The 24680-nt window shown below is 45.9% G+C and overlaps 1 protein-coding gene and 1 long non-coding RNA gene across 2 annotated transcripts; one reads left to right on the top strand and one right to left on the bottom strand.

The window, feature by feature from the left end:
* Positions 1-686: 686 nt before the first annotated feature.
* Positions 687-5538, bottom strand: LOC129677732 (uncharacterized). Its single transcript, XR_008720251.1, has 3 exons — positions 5364-5538; positions 4758-4841; positions 687-1659 (listed from the first exon to the last, which is right to left on the bottom strand). It is a non-coding gene; the product is annotated as an uncharacterized LOC129677732 (long non-coding RNA).
* Positions 5539-6139: 601 nt separating this feature from the next.
* E2f8 (E2F transcription factor 8) lies at positions 6140-20496 on the top strand. Its single transcript, XM_055608347.1, has 13 exons — positions 6140-6213; positions 6489-6621; positions 8227-8505; positions 8841-8997; positions 11130-11444; positions 11666-11827; positions 13256-13393; positions 14381-14584; positions 14861-14948; positions 15538-16069; positions 18727-18859; positions 18979-19379; positions 19813-20496. The coding sequence occupies exons 2-13, from the start codon at positions 6607-6609 to the stop codon at positions 19993-19995; spliced, it is 2607 nt and encodes an 868-aa protein (XP_055464322.1). The 5' UTR covers positions 6140-6213; positions 6489-6606; the 3' UTR covers positions 19996-20496.
* The last annotated feature ends 4184 nt before the right edge of the window (positions 20497-24680 follow it).

The following is a 24680-nucleotide window of genomic DNA, read 5'->3' as shown; positions in this document are numbered from 1 at the left end:
ACTGAACAAGGTCCAGGGATTTAAGTCATCAGTCCCCCTCATGTCACAGGCAGAAAACCACAGCTCAGAGTAGTCTAAGATCACAGGAACCGCTAGAGCCCCTTCTGTGGAACTAATGAGCTAGGAAGGGACTTGATCAGATTGCAAAGATTATTTCCTTATCATCAAATAGCAACTAAGACTTCCAAAGAGCCATTTTCCCCACATGTCGGCTTGATTCCCACACTGCAGATGAAGCGGCTTTCACAGAGGACGACACTGAGGCTCAGTTATCAGGGGCTTTACTGAGGTCATAGACCTAATAGGTACTGAAGCAAGGGTGAGAATGGGGGCGTGGTGGGGGGAGCTTTACATTCTAAGCCCTGCTAAGTAGTCACTGACTACTCGGGGAATGAGCAGAAGATGCAGAGGCAACTGAGCAAAAGGACCCATTTCCTGGCCAAAGGTCCATGGACTCCATCTATCTGACTTCACCAAATCTCACTTCAGTGATTACAGCATACACAAAATAAAAAAAAAACAAATCCAGATATGCATGTGTACAGATTGTTTTGGATTAGATTACATAAGGCAATATAAAAGCTTCCTTTGAGTACTTAGCATATGCTAAACAGTACACTGTTTTTCATGCATCAACTCATCTGTTCTTCATGAAGCCCCTCCAGGGGTATATTTTAATTCCCCTCTTAGTGTATGTGTGTGTGGAGGTTGCTGAGAAAGCGTTTGAGTAATACAGAGTTGCAATAACAACTTGGGGCTTTAAAGGCAAGGTCTGTTTTACTCCAAATCCTATACTTTGTTTTTAATCCTCTGTATGTGTATGGTTGGGGCTATGTCCATGCTAGTGCCCATGGAAGCCAGAAGCATCTGATCCCCCAGAGCTGGGATTGTTGGGAGTTGAACCAGGCAAACATCTTCCTCTATCAATAAAATTATCATTATTTTGGTGCTGGTGATTGAGCCCAAATACAGCCTGATGCCTAAGGTAAGCACTCTGCCCCTGATCTATCCTAGCCCAGCAATATTGCTGTAAAAACTACAACTGACGTTAAAATGGTGGCAGTTTATTCCAAAAAGTGAATTTATAATGAAGTGTGGCCTAGTCCAAAAGCACATGGGAAACCCAGATGCAGTTCATCCCTAACTGTGGCCATCAGACCATCATAAATGGATGAGTAAATCTCCGACCAGTTTCCACGCTGACACATGCTTTGAGCTTTCCCTGAACACTTTTAGCTAGGATGGAGAGAATGACCTTGAGTATTCTGTCTACAGAGGAAGGGTAAACCCTGTTCTGTTTACTATATGACAAAGTGATACAGTGAGGAGTAAAACTCTATGATGGTCAAATTAGATCTTCAAAGTCATATGGAAAGAGGTATTCAGAAGGGCTGGGGAGTGAGCAAGAGACCTGCTCAGGGCTCAGGAATGGGCTGTTAAAGCTCTTGGTGACTGTCCATGACCTCATTTGGGAAGGGCCATGATCGTCAGAGCCGGCTCTACCTCTGCAGCAGCCAGCTCCAAGGCCAGAGAGAACATGCTCAGGTTTGACAGCCCCATTTATATCAATGTCCGCAACCAATTCAGGAGGGGTAGGAGCAGAGCCGCTTGCAATGACTCAGAAGCCACAGTCGATTTGCATAAAACAGGTTCACACGCCTGGAAGAGAGAAAGAGAAGGCCATGAGTAAGTGGAGCTGGCTTTAGTGTTGGGACGCCAGGGAAGCCAGTTCATCCTGAAGCTGATGCTGACCACATCCCAACTTCAGAACAAGAGACAGACATTCAGATAGGTAATTTTAGTGAGTGAATGAGAAGTGTCTGGCTCAAGTGTTTGCATGCATGCACAGATGTGCTCTCTACCATTTTGAATCAGGTCATTATAAGAGTCACTTTTCTCACATTATAGAACATTAGGTGTGTGTTCACAATTAGACTTGACATTGCAGGTAATAAGATGGGGAGAAATGGTTCCGTCCCTACTTGGTGGGATAAAGTAGAACCAAGTCACTTTCTTAGGCACAGCTCCTGGCTAGACACTAGAGAGACCACGTGAGGGCAAAGTCCTTTTTTCTGCTCCCTGGGAGCACACAGTGGGATCAGAGGGAGGAGTCAATAGTAGAAGGGCAACTGTAGAGTTAGGGATTCTCACTCAACAGGATGTGAGGCATCTGGCTGGAGGGGATCCGCACAGATGTTCCTCCCACAGTGCTTTAAGCAAAAGCAGCTATGGCTCATCAGGGAGGTTACAGGGATTCTGGTCTGATTGGGACATTTTTGTGTGTGGCTGTCCCCACCCCTACTCCACAGAACCTGTACACATACTTCTGCAGTGTCCCAGAACTGGGAAAACTCTGTCCTTCCAACCTACTGATAAGCACAAGAGGACGTGACCTCAGTTCTTTAAGTTTTAGACAGAATCCCAGTTCTGTAAAGGGGCCTTTAGTGTTTTATGTTGTTTCCTCAAGGCATTTTTTAAAATGTGGGGGCAGTAATTAGTTGCTCAATAAACAGCAGCAGTGGCTGCAATGCAACTGAGTCCCTAGCTGCAGATATGTGCCCAGACCTCTGGAGGAGCTGCCTACAGCAAACAGGCAGAATGTTAACCTTAACTAGGATAAGCTCTGACCAAGCTCTGCTACACAGCTGGCAAGGCCGGGGCAGAGCCAGCTCCTGTTCATTCTCTTGAAATAATTCCCATTTGGGTCTGACACCATTTACTCGCAAACCACCTTGTTCAAGGGACAGGGGAGAGGGCTGAGGTCTGGTGAACAGCTGTGGTTTGTGTAATTTAATGTTCCCAATAGCAGGTTTGGGGTGGATATACCAACAGATATGGCAAAGCCTAAAACCCAAACTCTATGCTGAGCTGGCAAGTACATAAGGCCAGTCACAGAAGAACTTGGGAGGCAGGAGCTGTGAGAGGGAACACGGTCTCGGGACCCACCAGTAGAAAAACATTTACTAGCCCCTCATCCTATCCTGGTCATGGGAGAAAGGCTTGCCTGCCCCTTCCCATGGTGATGGGAAGGAAGGTGATTCAGAAATCCCAAAGGTTCCCTCAGATGACACCACATCCCCCTACCTTTGATATCTTTTTTCATAATACCTCATTTATTATTGGATATGTTACACAACCGCTGAGTTGTGCAACCAAGAAGGATGATAGCAGAGCGGAAAAACTGGCCCAGCTCAGTGAGATATGGGCTATTTATTATGCCACACAGATGACCAGACAGAGAAGCATGAGAATCTTCTTGGGTTATATAATCAATAACTTTAAAAACATATTTGAAGGGAAAGTAAGAAAAATTACTTCAGGCGTATCCTCTGACCTTTCCTTCAGGTTTGCACAGCAAGCATGAAGGTTTTCTGGAGTTATCTGTCATTTATGGTCACATTAGCTTCAGATTGACACACTATACTTGTACGTATGGTGCTGGACACATGTGCCATGAGCTAAACCCCCAGATTCTTGCTTCCTTATCAACGTCTCATGACTGACAGGGTCATCAAGACCTTCGAAGCACCATATTTCATCCTGTTCCATCAGTTTCATTGTAACTGACACGACAGCCACCATTAAACAAAAATTCCATTATCTCACTAACCCCCCCCGACTCCCAGTGTTGACGGAGAGCTTGAAATGGTTGTGATCTGACTTCTGGGGCAGTGCACTAGGATATATGAAGTGACAACGGGGTGGGGTGGGTCTGAATTCTAATTCTGGCTCTAAATATAAGCTGGACATCACTTAATCCTTTGGAGCTTTAAGCACTGACAGAGAAGAGGTTTGAGAGGTAACCTGGCAGACAGAGACTTAGGCAGAAAGCCACAGACTACTTCTTGGGGATATATTTAAAATTCGTTTCTGCTCTGAAAAGGAAAACATGGGCTCAGTAAGACTCATCTGTCCTGTGAGCATCCTTTTCTGTTCCATGATGGGGTTTTATTTTACATCCTGAGGCTGCACCCAGTCTCTTCTGCACAGCATCTGAACACTCAGGTTCAATCCTGCTCTTTTAGGGTACTTGAGTGACACCAAACACCCACGCTTCTGAAGGCTATTAGAATTGAATATAGGCCCGAAGACATAAGTGCATTTTGAAGGCCACTCTGTGTATACCTTCCTCAGGAAGAAAAACCTCGGCTCACCACCTAGACCACCGCCCAGTGTGCATTCCCTTCGCACAGAGATCCAGAGGCCGTATTTCAGTATCCCCCACTCCAAGTGCCCCTAGGAAAACACAGTATCTGGTTGGAGCCACCAGTAGATGGTTCACAAATGGCCAAGCTCAATGATGGAACTTAGACAGTGTGCCCCACCGGAGGGGGGGTGCCGTTTGGAGGCTGAAGACACAAAATTAAAAGTGGGAAGAGCCCAAACCACAACCTTAGATGGAAGTGGGTTAGGCAACAAGGGAGCTCAGAGGTGATCAAAAAGGGGAAACGTTGTAAGGCAAGAGTGGGGGGCAAAAAGAAAAAACAAACAAACAAACACACCTAGGGCACATAAAGGCAGTGCTGGGGTGCCGGGCTTTGATTTCCACTTTATCAAAATGAGAGGTTTGGGTGAGACGGTCTCCTAACTCTGAGGTCCCTTAGATTTGTATGACATTCCAGGCCGATGCCCGGGGCTTATAAAGGGAAAAAGAGGAAAAAATTGAGGAAAAGCAAAGAGAAGGAAGGGAAAGGAAGACTCGGGACGCTGGGGACAGGCTTGGCAGGTTTTCCGAGTTTCTCCGCCTCTTCCCACACCTGCGTGTCCAGAGATCCGCCAACGCCCCGCGTCCATCGGCTTCGGACACCGAAGCTCCTTCCTTTTCGTACGTTTCTGGAAGCCTTGGGGCAGAAGATGAGCACAGTCAATGCAGAAGGTGGCAGAGTGCAGGGTGCCGCTGGGGTCCAGAGGGCAGGTGAGCAGAGCTGGGACTGGGCACCGGTTGACGTGGCCCTCGGCTGGGCATGGCAGGGAGCCCTGGCATCCCAGCCAGCCACTCCTGGACAAGCCAAATTTCATCCCCCAGCTTCGGTCTAGGATAAACGGTGTTTGCAAAAAGAGGGAGAATGGGGGGGGGTAGTTTTTGAGGACTTTTCCCCAAGTCTAGCTGGAGGCGGGGTCGCAGGGCGGTGCCTACAGCCTGATTCGTCGCGGAGGCGGCGAGGAGGCGCGGATTGGCGCGCGGGGCCCCGGGCCGGGAGAGAGGGCGTGGGGGAGGGGAGGCTCCGCGCCCGCGGGAGCGGCTCGCGCCGGGAGCGGGTTAATTTCAAATCGGGGGCTGGACTGCTCCGGGACGGCCACGCTCCCGCGACCCACCCGCCGCCCCCCCAGCCCCAGCCCCGGCGCCGCCCCCCGGCACCCACCTCTGCGCGGCGGTGCTGAGCTAGTCTCCCCGAGACGCGCGGGCTCCCTGAGACGCGCAGCTAGGCGCTCAGGCGGCCCAGGACCGCCAGCCCCGGAGGAGGATTGACAGGTGAGCGGGGAGCTGACTAGTGCGGTGGGGCTGCGAGATCCGGGGCAGGCCGGGGTCTAGGCGGCCGTTTCCCGCCTCCCGCCCCGCCGGGGCCCCGTGGGGAGGAGCCGAGCTCCCGCGCAGAAGGCGGGGGAGGGGCTCGCCCGCGCTCCAGCCCCGCGCACTCGGGGGCGGTGCCAGCTGCGATCCCGCTTTCCGCGCCAAATTTTTAAATCGAAGGCGGAAGGTCCGGCCCCACCCCGGGAACCCCTAGCCAATTGCAGGCCTGCAGGGGGCTTTCTGATTGGCTGGGAGCCGTCGCCCTGGAAACCGTGAGATGCTGTCTGGCGGCCCCCGGGGGCGGCGCAGTTGGCGGGGAGGAGGAGCCAGTTCGTGCGCCCGGCGGGAAGCGGGCAATTTCAGGGGACCGTACCTGTCCCGGAGCGCTGCCTGTCGTGCGCTGAGCGTCGCGGTGAACTCGGCACCTAGAGATCACCCCCACAAATACACCGCGTATTTAGAGAAGCCTAAAAGAGGGGGTCCAAATCCCAAAGCGCTCTGTAAATGCTCCGTCGTGCGCTTATAGCGCAGAGGCTGAATTGGAGGGTTGCTCTCAGGCTGCTTCCCAAGCCCTTCCTTCTGAGCCTGTGCACGTGTGTGTCAGGCGAGAAACTTGAGCATCTCACCCGATGCAGGCTTGGTGTGTGCTCAGTCGAGACCCGGGCTCGTGCGCTCCGTCCGCAGCCCGGATCAGTGCACAGGTGGGTGCTTGCTACAGCGTCTCAGAACGTGCGAGAGGACTGTCACTGCAGATTGGGTTTGCTTGAAGTCTCGTGACAGGAGATGGGTTTGATGGAGGAATTTACTGCTGTCTGTTGGCGCGGTCTGCCCAGAGGCTCTGTCTCTCTTCGAGGGGGCAAATATAAACTGGTTTGTCATTTTTCGTTTCTTTGTTCCGGGAGCTCTTGTGTCGATTAATGCATTTTCAGCAGATCTTATTTCTCTCTTTCCTTTTTTTTTTTTTTCCCCCTTTAAGGATATTAAAAAACTTTAATAGGATCGATCGATTGGACTACTTGAACTGCTGGAATTTGGGGAGGAACTTAAGATTTTTCGTTTTTAAAGACACACTAAATGTATGAGGAATTGACAAAATGGAGAACCAAAAGGTATTTTTAAAGTTTGGTCTACAGTGTTGCAGTATCAAATGCCGTATTATCCTGAGTTAACACCTTAAGTTTTTCGTTTGATAGTCATGAATACTGTATTCTTTTGGTTGACTTTTACAGAAATCCAGAAGGAAATTTTAATTTTTGAAGAGGAATAGGGCTGCCCAGGGTTAAAGTAATCTTTCTGTTTCAAAAGTTTAGTGTAAATTTCATATATGTGGGGGAAGGTGTTTTCTAATACTTAAAAAAATAACATTTATATGTTGTATCACAATCTTTACATGAACCATTGGGATTCAGAAAGGACATAATTTTGATATTGGCTTTCTTTATAAGATGACAATTCTAAATTGTCAGCCTTTTAAACCATGGGGCCTCGGAATGCTGTGTATGAGAAGTCTCCCGGAAGCTTTTAGAAGTTAAATACAGTCGCTGGCAGTTTTCACTGAAACCCCACCCTTGGGTCAGTACCTCATGAGGTACTTTACTGAACTGAGAAAATTCAGGGCCAGCCCTGTGTGGCCTCCCTCCCCCTGTCTTCTGCTGAATAGCAGATTCAGCAGATATACACACCGGAGAGCCCTTGGTGAGCCCTTAGTTACAGTCACGTCATAGAGGATTGTTAACCCGTGTTCCTAAAGTTACTGAGGAGAGGAGATAGCTCTGTTCTCAGGAGTTGTTGCCTTCCAAGTACATTCTCTAATAATGGTGAAATCACTGGTGTCCAAAAGTGAAAGGGGGCCCAGTCTCCACTGCCCTTGTGAACAGCAGTTAAGTTACTAGTGTGTCTCCATAGCAGGAACTAGCTCTGAGGCCTTAAATGGCTGAGGTTACTACCCTTGGCCCCATTTTCTGCATCTGCCTCAAGAGTCCATGTTGAAAGCAGATTTTTTTTTTTTTAATGGTCAGATGTCCTGCTGGTAGGTATGAGGCCCTGACCATGAGGGTACCCTCACCTTGGTGCTCTGGCCTGTTCCTGGTCAGTGGGGGGTCATTGGGCACCCATGCGTACAGCTCTGCTGTGTGCAGCGTGGTTCAGGTCCTGGACACCTTTCCTTGAAGTGTCATTAGTAGAGGCTGCTTCTAGGAATCTAAAAGCATTCGGTTCTAGCAAGGAAAGAGTGAGCTCTGAGCTATCTTTACAACTCTCCTATTTCAAAATAGAATCCAAAAACAAAGTCTGTAGTTAAAGTTATTTTTTAATTTTATTTAGAGTCATGGTTCCTGCCAAGTTAAAAGCAGGAAGTTTAATTATTAGAACGGACAGTAGTGGCAAGGTATAGAGGTACATGCCTGTAATCTCAGCACTCATAAGGCTGAGGCAGGAGGATTATAAAGTCAAGGTCAGTTTATTGCTATATAGTAAGTTCCAGGTTGTTTTGAATGTATAGTGAGTTTTTGTTGCAAATAAAAAAAGGAAATTACTGTCAAACACTCACTGGAATGTTTATTTAATGTTTTATTGTCTTAATATTTATATTTTATATTATATGATTCATATAAATTAATATTAATTCAACCTACTTGAGTCAATTTTAAAATCAAAAAGCTTTCTGATAGATTCTATTTCACAGTGAACTCAACTGTTAATTCCTTCTAAACCAGGAAAACCTCTTTTCTGAACCACATAAAAGAGGACTGATGAGAAGCCCACTGCAAGAGTCCTCGAAGGCCAACGTGGTGTTGGCTGAGATCCAGCCTGACTTGGGCCCTTTAACCACGCCAACTAAGCCCAAGGAAGTCTCCCAAGGAGAGCCATGGACACCCACAGCCAACCTGAAAATGCTTTTCAGTGCAGTGAGCCCAGAGATCCGAAGTCGAGATCAAAAAAGGGGGCTATCTGAGAACCGAAGCAGATTACCTGAAGCTAGAGACTGTTTGCATGTAGGTTTCCAGGAGATTGAGTGGCAGCTGGGGCTTGTGGGGAGAGGGAGGTGAAAATGGGCAAGTAATCAGGAGCCGCTGAAAGGCAGCTGTTGACCTGCTGAGCCTGGAAAGAGTTTGTACCCTTGGAGCCCAACACTGGGAATGCTGGACCCTAAGAGTGATCTTCATCCCAGGCTTTCTTTAAGACCATTCTGAGTCCCTCCCCAACTTTGCAGCTGTCCTAGCTGTGTATGTGTGGGGCTGAGAGGAGTTAGCCATCTAGCACAGATGTCCCCAATAAATCTGTCAAACTTTATTTCAGAATGAGACACTATTTACCTTTTCCTTTGCAGGAACACTTATCTGGAGACGAATTTGAGAAGTCCCAGCCAAGTAGAAAAGAGAAAAGCTTGGGGTTGTTATGCCACAAATTCTTAGCGCGGTACCCTAAGTACCCCAACCCTGCTGTGAATAATGACATCTGCCTGGACGAGGTGGCCGAAGAGCTCAGTATGTATGCCAGTTGCCAGGATGGTTAATAATTAGAGCGACTCTTTGAACTTAACTCTTTTAGATCTGAGCTCACATAACCGCGTTGTCACAGATTCAAATAAGACCATGTGGGAATTAGAAGGCTCAGAGGTCCTGTTAATTCAAGAATAACTCAAATCTTAAAAGCAAACAAATGGTGGTGGAGAGTGTTTCTGGGTTCAGGTTGTCTCTGAAGCTGTGCAGGAAGGAAATAGTCTTTTATGACTTGTTTCACAAATAGCCAGGACTCTGTCTTGTCCTTGACCATGTCCCTGAGGAGACAATGTATCCATAGTTGCATAGAGGAATGGTGACTCTGCCTCTTGGCCATTTGAGACTGTGGGTGGGATAGCTTTGCAGTTATTTTGTCTTTGATTAAAGTTATGGGTTTCTCCCCTTCTTTCCCACTGTGAAGACCTGATTCTAGGGCTAAAAAGTATTTCTGGCAGATTCAGGGTATCTTTGAAGTCATTAAAATATGTTTTTGTGTGCATGTGTTAGTATGGGTGTATATGTGTGTTCCTGCTTACCTAGGGCCAGAGATCAACTTTAGGTGTCTTTCCTCAGGAAACACCCACCTTGGTTTCTGGGAACAGTGTTCTCACTAGGACCTGGGACTTTCCAATTAAGGGAGGTTGGCTTTTTAATTGGGTGCTGGGGATCAAACTCAGGCTAGCACTTTCCCAGAGGAGCCATCTCCCCAGCCTGACAATATGTTAGTCTAAAACTTGAAGTGTGTGCAAGATAGTGTTTTGATGTGTAGCTATCACTCCATATAGAAGCAGGAGCATTAGTTCATGATTTGAGACTTTGCTGGTTGGCTCCGTCTCCTCTTCACATACACTCCGTCTGGCTAGGCGGCGTGTGTATGCTGTTTAACTCCGAAATAGGAGCTTGTATAGGTCCTTGAACAAAATGTACAAAATTCCCTTAGTGGAACCCACTTCAGTGGAACAATGGTTACCAGTCAAAGGATGTGGTAGACACTGACCATGTGTGTCAGGTAATGCATGCTACAGAAAAGGAGGGTGGGGTATCTAGAAAAGAAAACAGGCCAGGTGTGTGGGAGTGCCACTTTCTGGCCATAAACCAAAGGCTCAGATTAGGCCTTGCTGGGAAGCTATCCAATCCCCAGGCCTTCAAAGAGAAGGGGAGGGGTCCGTGGTGAGACCATCAGGGAGAAGGGCTCTTGGGGTATGGAACTGTGGCTGGAGTGGTGGCTAGAGCCCTTTCTCACTTGGCAGTCACCAGGAACAGCAAGAGGCCACTAGGGGGTGCTCTATTAAGCACATTTCTAGAAAGCATGGAGTCTGTCCAGTGTTGAAATTGAATCAACAGTGAAGGTACATTTCTGAAATAAGGAGAATCCCACTGAAGTCCTCTCTGACTTTTACAAGAGCCACAGAATTGCCATCACTGGTGGTAGGCTGAACATGGGGCAAATTAGACCCCAAAGAGATGTACCTTTCTGCTTTTTAATGTAGGCTTTTAAGGAATGGCATCATGACTTTTATATTTTTATGAAATCTTAACACTTTTAAAAAGGAGTGTGTGTGTGTTTGTGTTTGGTCTTAGAGACCAAAAAAGAATGTTGAGTCCCTTGTAGCTGGAGTTGCAGATGGTTGTAAGCCTCCCAATATGGTTGATGGGAACTGAACTCTGGTCCTCTGGTAGAGCAGCAAGTGCATGATTAACCACTGAACCATCTCTCCAGCCCCAGATCTCAGCACTCTGTGCCTGTAAGACGATTATGGCAGGCAGGGGTGGGGACTAGGGGCAATAAAGGGTTTGGAAATGTGGCAGTGAGACCATTAGAGGGTTAGTCTTGCCACTTCGTAGCTACACTGAGGCACCTCTGAGTTTCTGTGTCCTCATCAGTAAAGTGCAGGTGACAGAGCCACCACACAGGTTAGAATTTAGTTGTCCCAAATTTATGTCTCTCGGATGGTGACTGTACTTTAAATGAGCTAATTTCTGCGAGAGAGCCATGTCTCTTGCCTCCACAGTGTTTGCTGCGCATGTTACATTACTGTACTATTCAGAGGCACCTGCTGACCAGCAGGTAAAGAATGAGAGTCTGGTCCTGCTAACACATCATGCATTCTTCGCAGATGTTGAACGTCGACGGATTTATGACATTGTGAACGTACTAGAGAGCCTGCATATGGTGAGCCGCCTTGCCAAGAACAGGTACACATGGCATGGCCGACACAACCTCACCAGAACCCTTGGGACTCTGAAGAGCGTCGGGGAAGAGAACAAGTATGCCGAGCAGATCATGATGATCAAAAGGAAAGAATATGAACAAGAGTTTGACTTCATTAAGAGTTGTGGCATAGAGGACCACGTGATCAAGTCCAACCCTGGCCAGAATGGGCATTCAGACATGTGTTTCGTAGAACTCCCTGGAGTGGAATTCCGGGCAGGTAGGAGGTGATATCCTTGGTGCTTCTCTCAGGCTGCAAAAGAAGAGGCGGTCTTAGTGGTCCTCCGCCCCCGCACGGCTGGGGATTTAGGCATACACCACCATGCCCAGCCGCCACTGGCCACTGCAGCTGTCAGCCGCACAGTCCAGCAGTGCTATTTTTAAGGCTTCCTACTTTCTTTTCTTGAATGTTAATTCTCTAATCCCCGTCCTTTTCCGAAGCTTCTGTAAACAGCCGCAAAGACAAGTCCTTACGAGTGATGAGCCAGAAGTTTGTGATGCTGTTCTTGGTGTCGACGCCTCAGATCGTAAGCCTAGAAATCGCTGCCAAGATTTTAATTGGGGAGGACCATGTGGAAGATCTGGATAAAAGCAAGTTTAAAAGTAAGTGTCACGACTGCCCAGGAAGTTTGGGAACCATTCATGAACAACAGAGCTTCACCTTAGCCTCTGACTGGGCCCTGAGCAGATTTCTGGGTGCACGCCTGTGTTTACCCACCCCACACAGTGGTGTTGCTGCTAACCAGTGGACTTCAGCAAGGCATGTAACATGAACAGTCAGCCGTAAAGTCGAGCCATTTCCTACATCTCATCTCTCCGCTATTGCTGATGCGTGAGGGTGTAAGTAATTCCCACTAAATTGCCCACCGATGGCCCTGCAGCACAGATGGCTTGCCACTCTGAGAGAGTTTTAATCAGATAGCTGCTGTGAATGTAGCTGGTTCCTAACCAGCTCTGTTTTCATGGTTATCCTGGACATTGCAGGGACTGCCACAGGAAAAGGTGTGGAGGGAAGAGCAAAGCAGACAAGAGCAACCTGCAACACTCTTGCACCCACTGGGGGAATGCAGAAGTGAGCTACTGGGGGAATCAGTAAGGCAGAGCTGCCCTGAGAGGGCAGCATTTGTAGATTTTCTGGGCCCTTGCCCTGAGGTGCCATGTTCTGTGAAGCTGTACCAGTCTGTAGAAGTGAGTCCAGACAGTGCATCTACCAGACAGAGCTAAGTAGAGACTGAGGGAGTACAGTAGTGGCGGTGCTTGGGAAAAGTGCACTTTGGGAAAACACATCCTGATACTGCCAATGGGTCACCTGCTTTTCTGAGTCACCGAGTGCCTTTCAGCTTGACACTGCCATTGGTTGGTTAGTCACAGCCATGGAAGCTATTCCAGGAACTGCAGATGTGTCACTTGCCGATTTCTTGCAGAATACAGAACCTTCTGGCAGGGCTGTGAGATAGGAGACTCGATTTGTAACTCTGTAACCGTGAACATTGACTGTAAAGGCACACTTGCTAATGGCAAAGGCAACATTTTTCAAGATAAGTGAGATGTGTGGAATGAATGGATCTATGCTTTGCATATTTTTCAAGGACAGTATATATGTGGTATAAAAGTTTGCAAGTTTATGATACTATTTAAATATCAGTATAAACCATCACAGGTAGAAAAGGCCCACATTTCCAATGCTGCTCTGTTTCTTCCTATTCTGATGTCCTATTCTGATTCATTAGAAGAGACCTAATAGGAACATTTAATTTTATAAAAAGGATCATCTCATTGAGTCATTTCCACCTGAAACCTGTACCTTTGCTGTTTCAAAACTCAGGACAAGTGGTCACTCCTGAAATATTTAAAACTTTTTTTTTTTTTTTTTTTTCAATTCAAGCAGCAGTGTTAACTTAAAAGGAGTCAGAAGTTTCTGCCCAATGCTGGCAGAATAGCTCTTGAATGTACCTGACTTTCTTAGGAGGCAAAAATCCTATGATCTTTCATCATTTTATTTAATGCTGTGCTTGCCTTTTTTCTCCCCAGCAAAAATTAGGAGGTTGTATGATATTGCTAATGTTCTGAGTAGCCTGGATCTTATCAAGAAAGTCCATGTTACAGAAGAAAGAGGTCGAAAACCAGCTTTTAAATGGACAGGACCAGAAATAAGCCCAAATAACAGTGGTATGTATGATTTTTTTTTTCCCATTTGTTGTTTCTTTTTTTAGTCTTGGAGGATTCTCTCCCCTCCTTCCTACTTAGCCCCACACAAGGGAAGACCACACGTAGACGATAGGAAAAGCCGTTCAGGATGAATGCTCGTGTAGAAAGGAGGCTTCTGTGACTTTGAACACACTCTGGGAGAGGCTCTTTGTTGGAGGAATTTAGAGCAAAGGCTCTGGAGCCATAATGGCAGCTGCTAACCCAGGCCCACGATATTTTCATGAGGGTATATCCTTGGCCATGTCTTCTGTGGCTATGCTCTCAGGTCTATCAAGGAATGCACTTCTTAAGGGGGATTTCACAAGTGGGGCAGGTGTGAGGGTCACCACCATCCACCAGCTCTGACATTCTCCTGACGAGAAAATGAACACAGTTTTGTACATCACCCAGAGAGACATTCCTCTGGTTGTGAGATGCAGCCCACTTTGCGTATCTACTGGTTTCATATTGAAGGATTCAACTATGGAATGGAAATATTTTTTAGTCTGTACCAAACATGTACAGATATTGTTTGGGCACTGTTTCCTAAACAATATCATGTGACAACTATTTGTAAACCATGGGCATTATATTAGATATTTCAAGTAACCAAGGGATGATTTTTGCATAGACAGGAAGGTGTGCTTAACTTCTACACCACTGTATGTAAGGGGCTTGTGTTTCTGCAGCTTTTGGCATGTACGAGGGATTCTGGAACATATCTTCCTCGGGTGTGGAGGGCCAAGCGTGCATTGTAGTGTCAGATGCAGCACAAATTGCTATCTCTAAAGTCACTGAAAGGTTTGAGAGGGGTTCCAGATAGAGAGCACTTAGAGCAGGTACACACAGTGGGGACTGCATGCTGTCACCCTTTGCCTCTGACATGGTTTTAGAGCTGCATTTTTATTTCCTCTGTTAGAAGGAAGCAGGGTCAGCTGGGCTTTAACACACTGACCTTTTCCATTTCAGGCTCCAGCCCCGTCATGCCTCTTGCCTCCTCCTTCTTAGAGGTGGAGCAGTCTGCAAAAGAGAACTGTGCAAAAAACCTCTTTTCTACACGGGGAAAACCCAGCTTTACACGTCACCCATCCCTTATCAAATTGGTAAAGAGCATAGAAAGCGATCGGAGAAAGATCAGCTCTGCTCCCAGCAGCCCTGTCAAGAACAGCAAAGGTATATTCACCTGCAAAGTCAGGGCTCTGCTCAGGATTACTTTTGATCTGCTTTCTTTTAGCCTGTGTGATCCCTCAAGTCTAGCTTATATATGAATTAAGGATAAAAAGCTGTTTGTGGGGTTTACTGTATAATCACTGTGTAGGTTGGTAGTAGATGCATGCTTTCTGTCCCTTTGACACCTGAGTTTTCTTCCATCTGACGACTTAATCTTTAGTTGTGACTTAATCTTTAGTTTTGACTTTAGTATCCTCCCCCTTCTTTCTATTTTACCAGCTGAGAGTTCTCAAAATTCTCCACCCTTCCCAAACAAAATGGCTCAGCTCGCTGCTATTTGCAAGATGCAGTTGGAAGAACAGTCAAGGTAGGCTGGCAGTGCAGCCGGAAACAGGATGAATTGCCGTCTCAGTGTGCTTTAGAACTGATTGCTTTATGCATGGGTAGGCATCTTTGGAAACTGGAGAGATAGTCTTTACACTATCTGTCCTCAGTCAAGAAAAAAGTGTGGCTTTAACCTGAGGGCACAGAGTGGTGCCATGCAGTGATTGGGAGATGGTTTGTTAGGGTGTCTGCTGCTCAAACTTGAGGACCCCAGTTTGGATCCCTAATACCAACATAAAAGGCCAGGTATGGAAGCACCCATCTTTAATCCTAAAGTGAAGGTGTGACCACTGGAGGCTCCCGGAACTCACTGACTGGCCACTTCTGCTAAATTGATAGCAGCACCCATCTTTAATCCCGTTGTGGAGTTATGGCCACTGAAGGATCCCTGGAGCTCATTGGCCAGGCCAGCTAAATTGATGAACTCCAGGTGCTCTGAAAAGGTGAAAATCACAGAGGAAGATATCTTATGTCAGCCTCTGGCCTCTGCATACATTCATGCTCACACACACATAGACAGAATGCTTACCAGCAATGTAGTTCCATGATGTTCCATAAATCTTCTTTTTTAGTGAACCCAGGAAGAAAGTAAAAGTAAAGCTTGCAAGATCCGGGCACTACAAACCGCTGGCCCCTCTGGACCCTGCAGTGAACACTGAACTGGAGCTCCTTGCACCGTCCCTCATCCAGCCCCTGGGGGTGGTCCCCCTGATCCCTAGCCCTTTGTCATCTGCAGTGCCTGTGGTCCTACCTCAGGCCCCTTCGGGCCCATCCTATGCCATCTACTTGCAACCTGCCCAAGCCCAAATGCTGACGCCACCTCATGGCCTGAGCCCAACAGTCTGCCCCACCCACTCCTCTAATGCTACTGGATCCAAAGACCCCACAGATGCCCCCACTGAGACCACCACCACAGATGCCACAAAGCCCAGTGCCTCCTGCAGACCAGGAAACGTGCAACCAGCACCAGAAAAACAGGGTTGTAAGAATCAAAGCAAGGAGACAACTGGAGAACGAGGCACAAAGAGGACAAGCACCTCTGAGGACAGTGGTCCCGTAAAGAAACCTAAAGAGGACCTGAAAGCGCTTGAGAATGTCCCTGCGGTGAGTGCAGCCTCAGATGGTGCTTTAAAGTTAGGTGTGGACTTGTTGGAGGAAGTGTGTCACCGAGGGCAGGCTTTGAGGTCTCAGAAGCTCAAGCCAGGCCTCGTGGCTTACTTGCTCCTCATGTCAACAATCCCGAGGGTGACTCCATGAGCATTGGGTGGCTTGTGAAGTTCACCAGAGCAAAGAGAAGTCTCTCAGAAGACAAAGACTTGTCCCTTAACATCCCATATCCAAATGAGGTCTCAGCTAATCCTCATAAGGGATGACGGCAGGGACATTTTTAAACCTTCAGAGGAGAAACTGACTTGCTCGCTTTTTAAAGCGTTCACAAGACAGGTGGCTGTCCCCTAAGTCCATTTCTACGTCCCATACTGGAACACAAACAGCTGTCATGAGAGTCATAAATAGTTTATAAGCAGTTGTCACCCCAACTGGAGGGCTACACAGGCCTCGGTCACTCATGCCTTCTGAGTCACTCCTCAGCGTTTGCTTGATGTCATGTACCTGGCATCTGTCGGCTAGAAGAGAATTTGCCCACCACACCCCTCCTTTTTCCTTTCTACCTCAGACTTACCACAGTCCTTTTGTGTGTGTGTAATTGGGAAAGTCAGGCTGATCTTGTCAACAGTTGGCCCTCTAGGTGATTTTCTTCTTCTTAGGTAAGATGAGATCAAGAAGGAATGAGTATTTATTGAACACCCACACACACATCTGGTGCCACAGACTTGAGGGTCTCACAACAAAGCTTTCACTTGAGTCCCAGGACAATGGCACATGAAAGGCAGTATCACTAACAGATAGAACTAAACACGGAAGCAAAACTTAATCTCTTCCTTTGCCCGTGCTGTTAACTATTTTACTTGTGCACATCTTCATCTTTCTTTATCTGTCATGAATTTATCCCTCTAGACAACCCCCCACCCTGCCCTGCCATCTATTAAGTTAGAAAAAGTTGCCCCAGACCAGGTCTAATCCAGCACCCACCTTTGATGGCAGTTGCTTCTGTGTGCTCACCCCAGTTTTTATGAGGTTAAATTAATTTATTACATGAGGAGATACATAAAGGGCTTTGTGATCCCTCTAGGACACTGTATTAGCAGAACGGCATTATCGGCCACTGGGCTTGTTAAGGCAGCTTGAGTCTTCGGAACCTTCCCTGAGAATGGGCTCATAGAACCATTCAAATCATCAACTATCTTGAGTGGCATTCCTTTGCACTTAACGTACACGCTGGGAGGAAATCTCAAGGCTCTGGCTTGACTCAGTATTCTGGAAGGCCATAATCTCTCTGCGCCAGTGTGTGATTTTGCAATGGTTTCCTGGTGTTCTCTGGTTACCCCAGATTAAAGGTTTTAGATTTCCCATGTCCCTTGGTCCCCATCTCTGTTGAGTTCATTTAGACTCTTCTTTAGTTTGGACTAAATGGAAAAAGAAAATTATTCATGTGCTAAACTCATTCAATGAACATGTTCTGAAACCGAGACCTGTAGGTCTGGAGAGAAGGCAGTGTGCAAATGGATGCAACCATAGCTGGTAGTAGGTCACAAGGGCAGAGAAAACAAAATGGGGTAAATGATCAGAAAATAGGGGAACAGAAGGCAAAAAGAGATGACATTCAAGAGGGAAAACAATATTTATTTTGCTAACTTCAAAATAATTACTAGAGGTTAAAAAATTGTAGTAAATATAATTTGATAAAATTGAGGTTTAATAATTTCAGGGGTAATGCAAGCTTTACTGAAGAACAATTGAATAAGTCAAGCCAGTAATCACAGTAACTTGTCCCATCAGAGAGATGACTATCAGTGACGTTGGCAGGCCCGTGTAAAACCCCCACACCCAGCCCTTAAGAGTTCTCTACCCCTGCAGCTTTCAAGGCACCAACTCCCAATAACTTTGAAGAGTGCCGAGAACCTGAGAAACAGTTTAAAACTTTCGGCTCTGCAGATTCTGAGTTCACTGGTTCCCGAGGAAAAGACCGATCAAGAGCTAGGGATCAAAGTGTGGTCTGTTGTTTTGACATCAGAGAGAAGAGCCATCTGAAGGAGGATAAAAGGAGGCCCCTGCTTCTAAGAACTGCTTTTAGAGGCCCCAGTCCCAGAACACGGTGGGGGAATGCAGACGGTGGGGGAATGCAGACGTCGGGGCCGACACAGCTACCCACACACCCTTTGTGTTTGGGAAAGCGCAGTGATCTAACTGGGTGGGAGCTACATCAACACAGCCACAGTGGAAGCTTGTGCCTGTTGGCACCTAGGTCTCTGGTGTGTACCAACTGGTACTTCTTTTCGGCCTGTCAGTTTGGCCTCTGATGTAATTTGTCTTTCACATGAGGAACCTGCTGGCTTACCTCAGAACAGAAAGTATAAGGAAACAGTCTGCTTGTGCAATTCCTAAGCTCTAAATCAGGAGTCGGGAAGCCTGGAAGGCCGGCTATGTCCCTAGGACATAGGTTCTCTGTTGCACCTACTCAACTTTGTCCCTGTTGAGGTACAGACAGTCTCTATACAAAGGGTGTGACTACATTCCAATGAAGCCTTTGCAAGGAAAAAAAAAAAAAGTTGGACATGATCTTGGGCTGTAGCTCAGCCACTGCTTTACTAAATGGAGTACCTGTATATGTGTGAAATAAATGCTTTCTCCTTATTTTCTAGACCCTGTTCCCATCAGGATACCTAATCCCTCTTACCCAGTGCTCATCCCTGGGGGCAGAATCTGTGTTGTCTAACACAGAAAACTCAGGCACACTTTCCCCGAACCACAGGATCTATGGCTCTCCAATTGCAGGTGAGTGTACGCCAAAACACCATTCAGACATGAGCTGGCCTGCAGTTCAATCATACAAGTTCACTCCTCAACAGATGCCTGCTTTTAAGACATCCCCCACCGCCCCCTTTCTTTTCCAGGTGTTATCCCAGTGGCATCATCTGAACTAACAGCTGTGAATTTTCCCTCATTTCATGTGACACCTTTGAAACTTATGGTCTCCCCAACGTCTGTGGCAGCTGTACCTGTTGGGAACAGCCCAGCTCTCAACTCAAGCCACCCTGTTCCCACCCAGAACCCGAGCTCAGCCATTGTAAACTTTACACTGCAACATTTGGGACTCATCTCTCCCAGTGTGCAGATGTCTGCCAGCACGGGGCCTGGAGCTGGTACAGTCCCTGTGTCCCCACATGTAGAATCAGCTAGTGTCATACCAGATAACTTGAGCTCTCGGCAAGGGAGGCCAACCAACCATGATTCACTATTCCTGGGTCAGAGCCAACTAAATGGACAATCAGTTGCTGGGACAGGAGCACAACAGGTAAGAATATTTGCATGCGATAAAGTTAGGCCTAAAACTTGAAGATGACCTTGAATTTTTTATCTTACTGCTTCTGCCCCCCAAGTGCTGAGATTGCTATTTAATTTCATTATCTGTATCATAGGAGGCTCATGTTTGCCTTCTTTGGAGAGGGAAGTATGACAGGGTGAATGACTGAAAGCAAGTCTGGAAGTCTTCCTTCCAGACCTAAGAAGACTACCCAAAGAATCCATATTACTGGGTTGTCATGAGGTTTTGTCTCTTAGCAATAATAATTGAGAGTTCAACGAACTTCACTGAGGCTCACCTTGCTGATAGCAGGATATACTAGTCTCCCAGCATGCCAGGTATAATCCAGCCCAGCCTTGAGTCTGCTGGGGAACATGGCTCCCCATGGACCTGACACCTTATTTCCTTCATTCTCTCCAATCAGCCTGTACCTGTGACACCCAAAGGCTCCCAGTTGGTGGCTGAAAGCTTCTTCCGTACTCCAGGTGGACCAACCAAGCCTGCCAGCTCATCCTACATGGATTTCGATGGTGCTAACAAAACCTCCTTTGGAACTCTCTTTGTCCCACAGCGCAAACTGGAAGTCTCAACTGAGGATGCCCACTGATTGACAAATAGTGGTTTAATTAAATTTTCTAAAGGGCTATTTAATGAGAAAATGTACACATACAGATTGAGAGAACACCACCTTGAAAATACTGTAAATACTGTGAGGTTTTACTCAATATCATAGCAGATATTTGTCATCCTTACACATGCACGCATGTGCACACACACACACACACACACACATACATACAAGACCAAAATGAGCCTTCAGTGCTATAAAATGTTGAACTAAGGTACATTAACTTCTGGGGGGGAGATTCATTTTTTTCACCTGTGCCTGTATTATTATGCAAAATAACTTTATTAAAGTTTACTTCCCTTTCAGTAAATGTTTGACTTAACTAACACAGCACCTGCTCAAACTTTTTGCACAAAGGAAATGCTGTGTGATGTATAATATATTTTTACATAGGGAGGATATAGCTATATTTTTTGTAATTTCTTTAATCCTTTGCTGTTGCAGTATGTCTTTTTGTAGAGTTTACAACCCTCCTCAATCAAGTCTATGGAAAAAATTATTTATAAATGTATTTTTAATCATATGTTGTTGAAATTAAAATGCTTCTAAAATGTAGTTCACATTTTCATTTGGCCACATAGGGTACTCACTGTTGGGAAAAACTGACAATTTACCTAATCTCAGAGGCAGATTCTTGGGAAGGCTTCCTTGGATACTTGGAGATCATAGGAAGTTTCCACATCTCCCAGCCTCTTCTGCCATAGCTGTGAGCATTGCTAGAATAGTGAACAACATGAGGAGAGGCTGAGAGAGCAAATGAAAGGCAGGAGGAGCTAAGGAAGTCCTGACTGCCCAGCACCATCCCAGGCCTGCTCTGCAGAGAGGAGGGCAGCCTATGCCTTCTTTACAGTCTAGCTCTAGGGAAGGAACAGCAAGAAGGATTCTACTTTCCTCTTTGTAAGGAATCACCCCAGTGAGCTCCAGGAGAAAAAATTAGCTATGATTTATTCAATGTGCATCTTCTTGACCCCATAGGAGATAAGCTGCATGTTGAAAAGATAAGAGCCTCCTCTGGCCAGGGTCTTTCAGGAACATGTCTGTTTCCTATGTGCTGATGTTGGAAACTACAGTACACTTGAATTGCATGTTATGAGCCAGGATCATAAGGCCACTGAGACAGAATTTAAGACAAGAAGTCCAGAGTCACTGCTAGGACTCAATCTTCTCATCTACCACAGAGTGGAACCACACAGCTGTGGGAGGCTCTGAGCATTCATAAGATCACCTCTCTTTAAATATTCATTCTGTTTGTACAGCCAACCACAGGTAAGATGGCAGATTTTCCCGTTAACCTAGAGTGCCTGTTTCTGCACCAGGGAACCAGTCTAAGAAATTTTTTCCAAGGAACTTCATTTTTGTTTTTCTATCAGCAGAGCCTGCAAATGACCCTGTTAAAAAAACAAACAAAAACAAAAAAAACTCCTGCTTTTGAAGCTCTTGAGTGCATGCTTGAGAAAGATATGTCTATAAAGCATTTCCATGCACTAGAGCTTCCACTGGCAGATATGAAGGAAATAATAGCACAAAGGCCACTAGACTTAACTGCATACACAGCTTAGACACTTGAGCTCTTAGGAGGCGGGACACCCTGCATTACCTTCCTTGGCAGCCTGTGTGAACAGGTGGAAACAATTGTTCTGTTCTGATTTTGTTTCCCTATTACTGGCCCTCTTCGTAGCTCTCTTCAGTTCCTAGACCTCCTCAGCTTCTCAGACTGGCTGATCTATGTCCACTGGCTTCAGTGATCAAGCTACCTGCCATCTCAGACCTCCACTTCCCTCTCTCCTCCCCACCACTAAAGTCTACTTTCTTTAAGCTACTCTTAATGCACACCAGTTCTGTGTCCCTTACTAAACCCCATTTATATCATGTCGGACTTAGGAAAGGAGGAAAACAGCCAGAGGCTAGCCACTTCCCGTACCCCAGAGAATAGGATGAATCAAATCACAACTTGGCAAGCTGTGGGCCATTTTACTGGCCAATACTTTAAAAGCTGCAAATCCTAGAGCTGAAGCATTCTGAGATCAAAGTGCCCTTCACAAAAACATCACAAGCAGTTCAACCACCACACAACAACCCTCTGTCCCAGCTGGTAAAAACACCTGGAGCTACCTTGCCCAGGCACTCAGCTCACTGAGGTAGAAAACACCATGGCCTAGGAGCTGAAATCAGTTTCTAGAGCCACCCAGGTACCCTAGATAAGGTACTTAACCTCTCAGAACAGCTTTTCCCCTCTGTAAGCAACCTCAGTGAAACTCACTGCACCCTACAAAAGACATGAAAGTAGAAGGGTGGCAATTAAGAGGAAGGGCATCTAGAGTAGAACGAGAGTGTAATTGGGATGTTTAAAAAGGTTAAAAACACATTGCATGTATGAAGATCACATAATGAAGCTTATGCATGATTAATATACTAGTAAAAGTTTTGGAAAATAAGATTATATTGACTTAAAAATTATCTTGAGGGGTCATTTTTGAGGTCCCTTAGAAAAAGCAAACTTATCCAAACTCACCAATGATTCAGGATGCATAAGCAAAAAGGGCATTCAGCCAATGTAGTCAAGTATATGGGGAAGGGCTGGTCCCTAGGAGGAAAGGGGACTCCAGGGAAACCACTAATCCTCAGACTTCAACACAAAGGGCGTTCCTTGTGACTAATGCCGCATAAAGCAGATTTAGAACTGGCTGCTGCTACTATTGCGAGAAGTGGCTGCTACTATTGCGAGAAGTGGCTGCTTCCATGAAAGGAATCTGACGCCCCAAGATCCCGTTCATTCTCCTGTTGGGTGTATGCCTTAGTTTTGCTTCTCAGCCCTAGAACTGTTGGGTCCTCTTTAGAATATCTTCTGTGCTGTGACCCTGTAATCTAGAGCTTTAGATGAGATTGGAGGGGGTCAGCAGACTGGTACCTTGATAACAAGGTGTGAGTCATCCTGGGGCATAGTCTTGAAGGACCTTGAAGAGTTTACAGGCTTCCTATTTCAATCTTAACTTTGGGCCCCCAATGCAGTGCTAGGTTGGCTGTATGAGAAATACCCAGAAGGCATCAGCAAGACGTGGCCTATACATTTTTTGGGTTTCTATTTCCCAAGACTGGTATAAGGTAGGGCTCTTGAGCCTATATTTTTAAAAGATTTTTATATAATTACATTATGTTGCTATCTATGAAGATTAATAATCTAGAAAAATCTTCGAATGTCTAAATTGTCATTGAAGACTTCTGACATTAGTCAAGACAGAGAGAAACCCCATCACAGGCTCTCTGCACTGACAGAGTACAACTCACATGAGCAGTGTGGCAATGAGCTAGATGGCTGCCCTGTGCTCTTCTTTATCTCTCACTTGAGACACTGTCACGTCCCCCCTCAGAAGGTGAGACATCAGGTTGATTGCTGCCAAGACAAACAACAAACAAGACAATGTCCACACACCATATTCAAAACCGTAGGGTATATTTGGAAGTTACTTGGGCAGTGTAAAGGTAAAAAGAAACAAAACAAAAGGAAAGGTAAGGCTGGCCTGTTCTGAAGGGAAGATAATTAGGCACCAAACTGAACCACACATTTTAAAGTGGCTACAATGTGATGACTTCACAAACAAAGATGGATTCTTAGACTAATTGAAACCCTAATGAAAGAAACAGTGCAAATTTAGAACTTAAAATATATCTAAAAAAATTAATTGACTGGATGGGGCTCAACAGAACAAATAGGCATAATGCATTGCTTTCCAGAGAGTTAGCCCAGGCCAGAACCAATTGAATGGACTAAAGTAAATTCACAATAACTCCAGTCATTAGGTCAGAAGATGTAGCACTTCAGGGGAGGAAGGATGGTGTCTTTCATCAAATAGGGCTAGAACAATTGGTAGCCACACATACACACACACATAACACACACAACCTTGCAAAAAATCTATTCAGTATATAAGCCAGGCCTAAGTATAAGATATAAACTTCCCAGTCATTTAGGGAAATACTATCTTAGGTTGAACAAAAACATTTTATGTACAATCTCAAAAGTATAATCTAATGAAACTGGACTTATATAACCTATAACCTGGACTCTAAAACGGAAAAAAATGCTCATAAAAATACTATTTAAAAAATGAAATGTCAGTTATAGACTGAGAAAAAATATTTGCAAATCACTTCTGGCAAAGAAGCTGCATTCAGACTAAAAACGAACAAACAAAAACAGCCTGTCAAAGTTAACATTAAGAAAAAAACAATATTGTGCTGGAGAGATGGCTCAGAGGTTAAGAGCACTGGCTGTTCCTCCAGAGGTCCTCAGTTCAATTCCCAACAACTACATGGTGGCTCATAACCATCCATAATGGGATCTGATGCCATCTTCTCTCATGCAGAACACATGCAAATAGAGTATTCATATGTATAAATAAATAAATCTTTAAAAAAAAGAAAACAATACCAATAGGCAACATATTTGAAGAGTTGATTAGTTACAGAAGAAACAGAAATGGAAAACAGAAAACATCACTACTTGTTAAGTAAAGGCAGACTAAACTTATGCTAAAACATCATTACAATTACTCTTACAAGATTAAAGCTTAGGAACCAAACAAACTGCCCTACCAAGTGCTGGTGGGGATGCCCACAGCTGGACCACTCACACAATGCTGGTAGGCATGCCCACAGCTGGACCA

Source organism: Psammomys obesus, unplaced genomic scaffold, assembly GCF_907164565.1.
Source record: "Psammomys obesus unplaced genomic scaffold, mPsaObe1.curated_primary_1811, whole genome shotgun sequence".
Classification (NCBI taxonomy): domain Eukaryota; kingdom Metazoa; phylum Chordata; class Mammalia; order Rodentia; family Muridae; genus Psammomys; species Psammomys obesus.
This window is presented reverse-complemented; position numbering and strand designations above follow the sequence as displayed.

What these genes read in the sequence shown, in the direction of transcription:
- E2f8 (XM_055608347.1), top strand. An exon ending in GGATAAAAGCAAGTTTAAAA is followed by an intron (nt 11,828 to 13,255) that starts GTAAGTGTCACG and finishes TTTTCTCCCCAG; the next exon opens with CAAAAATTAGGAGGTTGTAT. An exon ending in CCCTGTCAAGAACAGCAAAG is followed by an intron (nt 14,585 to 14,860) that starts GTATATTCACCT and finishes CTATTTTACCAG; the next exon opens with CTGAGAGTTCTCAAAATTCT.